This window comes from Orycteropus afer, unplaced genomic scaffold (assembly GCF_000298275.1).
Source record: "Orycteropus afer afer isolate SDZICR_OR568_19922 unplaced genomic scaffold, OryAfe1.0 scaffold00644, whole genome shotgun sequence".
NCBI classification, from domain to species: Eukaryota; Metazoa; Chordata; class Mammalia; order Tubulidentata; family Orycteropodidae; genus Orycteropus; species Orycteropus afer.
In genome coordinates, this window is record NW_006922231.1 from 586,188 (window position 1) to 593,101 (window position 6,914).

Consider the following 6,914-nt stretch of genomic DNA (forward strand, 5'->3'; position numbering starts at 1 on the left):
AAAATAAAATAAAATAAAAAAGAAAGAAAACAATGGGTGTTTGCTCCCATGCAATAAAATAATTCTACTTATTTTTGTATTGGGCTTTTGCTGTTAAATAATTTGGAAAATCACTGGACTTGATGGTCTTTGAGAGTGCTTTCAGCCATGGCATTCTATGATCCCATCTGGCAGTAGGATCTACTTTTAGATTGCATAAAACAAGGACACCTAAGCTGCATCACACATAACTTTAAAAAAAAAGCCTCAAACTTGCTGCCATTGAGTCAATTCCGGCTCACAGTGACCTCCCCCCCACCCCACATTGGGTTTCCAAGGTGGTAAATCTTTATGAAAGTGGATTGCCCCATCATCCTTCTGTGGAGCAGCTGGTGGGTTTGAACTGTCAACCTTCTGGTTAGCAGTCACTCGTCTTAGGCACTTACCACCAGAGCTCCACATCACACACAACAGGTCCAAAATTCTCATTGCTTAATTTAATCTAGTCTGATTCCTGGTAACTTCTACCAAGGTTCTGGCATGGCTTGCCCCAGCCTTTGTCTCCTGTGCTGCTATTCCCAGTAGGACAGTATTTGTAAGCCTCCCTTCCCCATTCAAATTTTACCCAATCTTCAAGACGCTAGTGTAAATGTACTGTATCTTTAAGGTTTCCCTGTTTGCCCCTGTCTTCTCAAAGTACCTTTACCACTCTGGCTCACTGCGCCTTTGCCTTTACTGGCATTTTTATGTGTAAAGCTCAAGATGTCGATTTCTTCTAACCTAAGTCACCCCAGTGCCTAGCATTGTACCATGGATACAACTCAGATGGCTCAAAAATTCTTTTTTCTTTCAGGATCGGATCATCAATTTAGTTGTTGGCAGCTTAACTTCCTTATTGCTTTTAGTAAGTATCTTTATTTTGTGCATCCCCTAGACTCTTGGCCAAAGTTTTCAAAACTTCAATATTGTGATTCAGGTAATTAAAAGAGAACAAAAACCAAAACCAAACTTAAAGGGGCCAGCAGTGAGTACGTTTAGTGTTCTGTAGTTAAATCAGTGCTTCCATTTTTATTACCACTTGAAACTGCAATTGGAGAAGCTCATTTAATTCTTACATTACATCTCTCCATCAGCAGAATAAATAAAATAGCACAAGTCAAGTAACTTGGCTTTCAGATGACTGAGTTGGCCACATGTGCTTTCCTAGTGCGTTTGTTAAACTATCAATGGCTACCAGCAACTCCCTTCTGTCACAATTCAACTCCCTCCATCTAGCCTTTATCATTTCTGCTAATGCCTTAATTTTGTTCCTAAAGAAAACTAATTATCTTTGGCTTAGTTTTAAAAGATTATGGTAAGTATGCAGTAATATTTCATCATTAATAATACAGATGGATGCTATCACAACAAAAACTGTATTTCCGATATTCTCATAATCACATTTCTTTGGCACATTTTCGTAACTTTGTTAAGAGAATTTTTACATCTTGTTTCCATGGTTTTTTAAATAAATAGGTATTATGTATGGTTGAAATAGAAACCTACCTTTCAATATTTTTCATAATGTTATACAAAATCAGCTTTGGTTTTATTGGTTTTTGGTACTGTTCAAAGTGACAAAATACAATTTTTCCCAGTGTAAACATTAATCCTGGGGAAGAGGTAAATGATTTCTAATCTTTGCCAGTGAAGATATGGTAGTATTGCTGTTGTGTATTTTGTCTCCTTCCACAAATGAAGGAAAGCTTGGAAAGGGAGGATGTACTAAAGGAAATATTCAAACATTTTTACGAGTGTTATTATCATTCTAGAAGCAAACCTTGTGTTAGATATAATTTTACAGTGTGAAGCATTTTATATGATTACATTGCCTGTACTCTAATGAAACCATGCCTTGCAATTGCCTGTAAGGGTTTACATTATTTCTCTTCATGCAGGTAACGCTGATCAGTGCTTTTGTTTTCCCTCAACCACCTCCAAAACCACTGAATATATTTTTTGCGGTCTGCATCTCTTTGAGCAGTATTACTGCCTGCATACTTGTGAGTACTACTATGTAGAACTTAAGTAAAGAATATCCTATAGGACTTACAGTTGTATGTGCTTAAGACAGAGATACCCAACCCTGGGTCTGCATAAAGGAAGTTATCTCTAATTACCAGTCCCTCAAAGGTTTCAACTTCTTAATTTTCTCCAAAATCGTAAAGTTGTAACCCTAAGGAGAAATTTCCCTTGATGGCTAAAAAAAAGTAGTTGAAAGACTTCAGGTGATCAAAGACTTGATATAATTTAAACTTAAATTCTGTCTCTTTCAGTGACTATATACAGGGGACCATACGCCTTTGGAAATGTAGATGCACGCTCTGGATGTATTTTCTAATAGTTATAAAATTAGCTTATTTTAGTCTCTGGGCTTACTTCCCAAGACAGAGGTAATGAACACCAAACGTCCTAGGAAGCCTAAAGCTACAGTTGTATCTTGTCACAAGAATGTTCAATTTTAATCATACAAAGAGGCCCCTCCCAAAGAACAGTGGTCGATTCTTAGCTGGGTATTTGCAGTGTTGTGTTTCCCTTGAGAGGCAGAATAAAACAATAAACCCTTTTGATCTACAGATAAATGTGCTTATTAGCTAAATTAAAATTAAACTAGGGGATATATCCACTTGTTCTAATTTACTGATTTGCCAAACTAGTAGGGCCTGAGGGAAAAGTTGGCCCATCTCACTTTGGGAACCTTTGGAATAAAGCTGAAGGGCAGAGATGCTTTCCTCCTTTCATCCCACCCATAGCCTAAAGTGACTAACAATGAGCTAGTTTTAAACCTATATGCATCATATAAGCCCTGTTTTGTACTGGCAATCTAATTATATGAATTTAAACATTGTAAAAATTGTCCTTTCCAGTACCTGAAAGTTGTACCTTTTTACTTAAATTATTTGAAAAATATCCACAAGGTATATATATATTCCTGGTTAGTGAACAGATACTATATAGATATGAACACAGAAAAGTAAACTGAGAAGCCACAAGTAAGTACAATCCTGGATGTGGAAACTCATTGGTACTATTTAAATGATTAAATTCTGGCCACATTAGTCTTAAGAATATAAATTAATATTAAGACTACCTTATTTAGAGGAGAAAGTATATACCTACTCTTCATTCATAGACATAGTTCCAGAGACCAGGTGGTCATGCAGCATTGACATTACATGAAAATAGAGGATGACTACATCATTATGTAACTGCCAAACCACTGAGATTGATGACCTAGCCAAGTTAACACATAACCTTAACCATCATAGCCAGTATTACTTTTGCTACACACCTTGGCATTTTTGTACATTGTTAATGCACAAAAATCAGATTTTTCATTCGTGTGCTAAATGTGACATGTAGGACAATGAGACAGTCCATAAGTGAATAGCAGATATATACTGATGGAATTGGTCACAATAGAAAAAAGTTAATTGCATTTAAAATTTTAATACTTGGCTCAGTGGCTATATTTAAATTTTTATTTAATTCTTCTTTCAGATCTACTGGTATCGACAAGGAGACTTAGAACCAAAATTTAGAAATCTAATTTACTATATCTTATTTTCTATCATCATGTTATGTATATGTGCAAACCTGTACTTCCACGATGTGGGAAAGTGAGGCTACAAAGGACCAATACTTACCAGGACTCTTCAAAGCTATGTATTAGGACTGTACATAGAGCTCAAAAAGGTATGCTGAAGAATCTCCTGTAGGAGTCTGGTACATGATTTTCATGTTGATTGTAAATTTAAATTCTCTCTTCCAGGAGAGACATACCATAGATCACTTTGCTTTTTCTTTAAGAAGCTTGAACAAACATTCCAACTCTTAAAAGTTCAAACAGCACAAGTAATTTTCACTTTTACAATTAAAATTTTTTATATTGTAATTGCATGGCAAAAGGCTATGTTAACAAACACAATCTTGCTTTTTAAGACAAATACTCTTTTATTTCTGTTAAACTGAATATACAATTATTGTTCCCTATGCAACCAACTTTTGCTTATAACTACAATTTTCACATTAACAAAACACAGATGGTGAAAAGACAACTTTGATTGTGAAGATCTAATTACAATATCTAATTACAATAATAAATAAAATAATTTATACAAGATTTTTTTGTGACTTTTCTATAGAGGCCTATAGAGGCTCGTTTTGGCTAAACTTCTCTAGTATAGGAATGACTACTGATTTATTTCCTTTCATTATAGATGATGCCAACTTTTTGTTCTATTTTGTTTTAAATTGCCTGAGAAGGAGAAGTTATATTGTACCCCACCAGCTAATGCACTTTGCACTTAATGAATGGAATACTAATCCCCCACCTCCAACTCATTTCTGGGTACTTTATGTAACAACATATGTAATAAACAGTCTGGTATACAACATATGTAATAAACAGTCTGGTATCAAGGGAACCTTACTACCTTCCTCATTTAATTTTACTTGAAAGTGCTAACTTTGTAAACTGATGACCAAGGTTTCTGAGGGGTCTCTATTTAGCCTCTGGTGGGTTTTGTTACTATACTCATTTATATTCCCTTTAAAAGTAATTGTAGAAATTCTGTAGTGACTTTTCATAACCTTTTTTAATGCTTTCCTCTTTATCCTGCCTAAATCAGCTCCTATTGCCAGCAATGAACAACCCATAGGAACTGCCACACAGACACTTCTAAAGTCTCTGTATGCTGGTCAAGTCTTAAACTAATGATACCTCATCTTGTTTGACCAGTAAGCTCTAGACCATGTTGATGTGACTTCTCTGGAGTACAACCAAGCCTACTTGAGACTGAAGAAGAGCCACGTCTGATCTTTATAGATCACAACTACTGCTTTTAAGCCAGAGTAATTAAGCTTTGGTGATTTTAAACTTTTTGCAGTAGCTGAAGTGAATCAAATTCCCCACTGACAAATAACACTAAAAACATAGAGATCTATGCAATTAAAACCTCCAGTACTTAAAAACTACACAGTTATATAACTGGCCCTCAGATGATAAACTTAAAGGAGGTAAAAAGTCATAGCAGCAACAATGTCCATGGTTTAAGAACTATAGACAAAAGCGAAAGGAATGGTAAATTAAGCCTGCTGGGGTTGCTCCTATTTCTTTCGAGATGTTGCAATCAACAGTGTGGCTTCTTTGCTTAAACTACCCTGTTTCTAAGAATTGCCTAATGGCAGTTTACCAAGTCCTCAACATCCTTTGAGTCTTCTGAAACAGGACTGCACAAAGATGATCCAATGATATTGGACTCTTCTCGATGATGCTGGAGTATGGGATCTATAGTAAGTTAAAGTACAAGTTAGTCTTAAATGTATATATGCATACCTTATGTCAAGAATTGAGATTAAGCCCTCTTATACTACAGTGTAGGATTTATCTAACAAGACCTAGTATCTTCATTACTGGATCAAGAAAGACTAACACAGCTGAATTAAATGTCTGTCTGCCAGGTTTTTCTCTCAAGATTTATCAGGCATATGATAGGTTTGTGCTACAGTACCTGTTAGTGTTGTCAAAGGCAAGACAGAATCTATAATATCAGATGCCTGGATAAAGCCATGTGGTGAAGGTACAATTAGTATCGTTTCATCATCAATTGTCGTTTGATCAACTTGTTCTTCTATAGTAGGAGACGCTAAATCCTAGGTTTAAAAAAAAAATTCTGACTCATACATCCCAAGCACTTGTAGATTTAGTATGATTTAAATCCCAAACATTATTCTGTTTTTAAATTAGAATTCAAAGAAATGAAAGTTAAGGCCATAAAAAATGGACGAAGGTAATATTAATAACTGTATCACCTAATTTACCAAACATTAGCAAAAAGAAACTTTAAAAACCCAATTCACTTATAGGTCACAAGGATAAACAGTGCTGTTACACTGTAGGGTGAAGTTCCTAAGCCAAATCACGAAGATTTATTTAACTTTTATTCTTCCTGTTACAGATGTCTTTGCATGCCCATGTCTGTTAGCAACAAAACTGCTGAATGCCTGGTATTTGTGAAGTGTGAGACAGAGGTTTGGCACTTTATTCTGTGGGTCTAAAACAGATATCCCCACCTCAATTATTTCTAAGCTTCTTTCTATACTACGGACTTGAGGCTCAAGACAGGAACCTATTAGGGCACAAGGTCCTTTAAGTACAACTTACCTCAGTAACATAAGCACTGGCTAACTCAGATGGTGATTCTTCCTCTTGTTTAAGGTCAGTGTCAGAGATTTCTTCTGTTCTGACCAAAACCCTATTCATCAGTTCTCTGCTGTTTTGGTCACTGAGTTTGGATACATGCACATCATTAAATGATGGCTCTACAGTCATCTTAGGCTGATGGATTTCTTCTGGGAAAGTGTCTGCTTCCAGGGCATCCGGAGGCTCAGGAAAATCAGCTGATTGAATATCACTGTCTACTGTCAGTTCTGCTTGGGATATGGAAGAAGTGATGTCTTCGGTGGCAACAGTCTGAATGATGACTCTCGGTGTGTGACACTGCACTGTGACATTGTCACCTGTGTTCAACAGATGTTCTGGCTATAAAACATTAAAGAATACTTATCAATGGCAACATAAAAAAGTACCCACTAGATTTAAGTTTTAGGCAACAAATGACATTTATAGGTGGTACCTTACTAAATCCCTCACCTTTGACTCTGCAATATTATTAATCACCTTTTTTTTTTTTAATAATCCCTGTCTTTTCCTCACTGAGGTTCTTGCTTTTCTAATGTCCCTAATTCCTCCAATGTATATGTTCCTCTCATAAGGAGATGAGGGATATACCCCTGTGAAGGGAGAGAGTGATAATGCAAAAATTTCTGGAGCAACATCAGTAGGAAAAATAAAATAATTGGACTACCTCATAATTTTGGATCAAGTAATCCTA

General features: G+C 35.9%; 2 protein-coding genes across 2 annotated transcripts in view; one reads left to right on the plus strand and one right to left on the minus strand.

The window, feature by feature from the left end:
- TMEM243 (transmembrane protein 243) overlaps positions 1–3,642 on the plus strand; it is a 22,776-nt gene extending 19,134 nt beyond the window's left edge. Inside the window, exons 2-4 of the mRNA XM_007956625.1 lie at positions 833–883; positions 1,917–2,021; positions 3,520–3,642. Of these exons, the coding sequence (XP_007954816.1) occupies positions 833–883; positions 1,917–2,021; positions 3,520–3,642 (279 nt within the window). The remainder of the gene's footprint in view (positions 1–832; positions 884–1,916; positions 2,022–3,519) is intronic.
- A 1,556-nt stretch (positions 3,643–5,198) lies between these two features.
- DMTF1 (cyclin D binding myb like transcription factor 1) overlaps positions 5,199–6,914 on the minus strand; it is a 41,662-nt gene continuing 39,946 nt past the window's right edge. The window contains exons 14-16 of the mRNA XM_007956626.2: positions 6,185–6,562; positions 5,532–5,673; positions 5,199–5,308 (exon numbers count right to left, since the gene is read on the minus strand). Coding sequence (XP_007954817.1) covers positions 5,199–5,308; positions 5,532–5,673; positions 6,185–6,562 — 630 coding nt within the window. The remainder of the gene's footprint in view (positions 5,309–5,531; positions 5,674–6,184; positions 6,563–6,914) is intronic.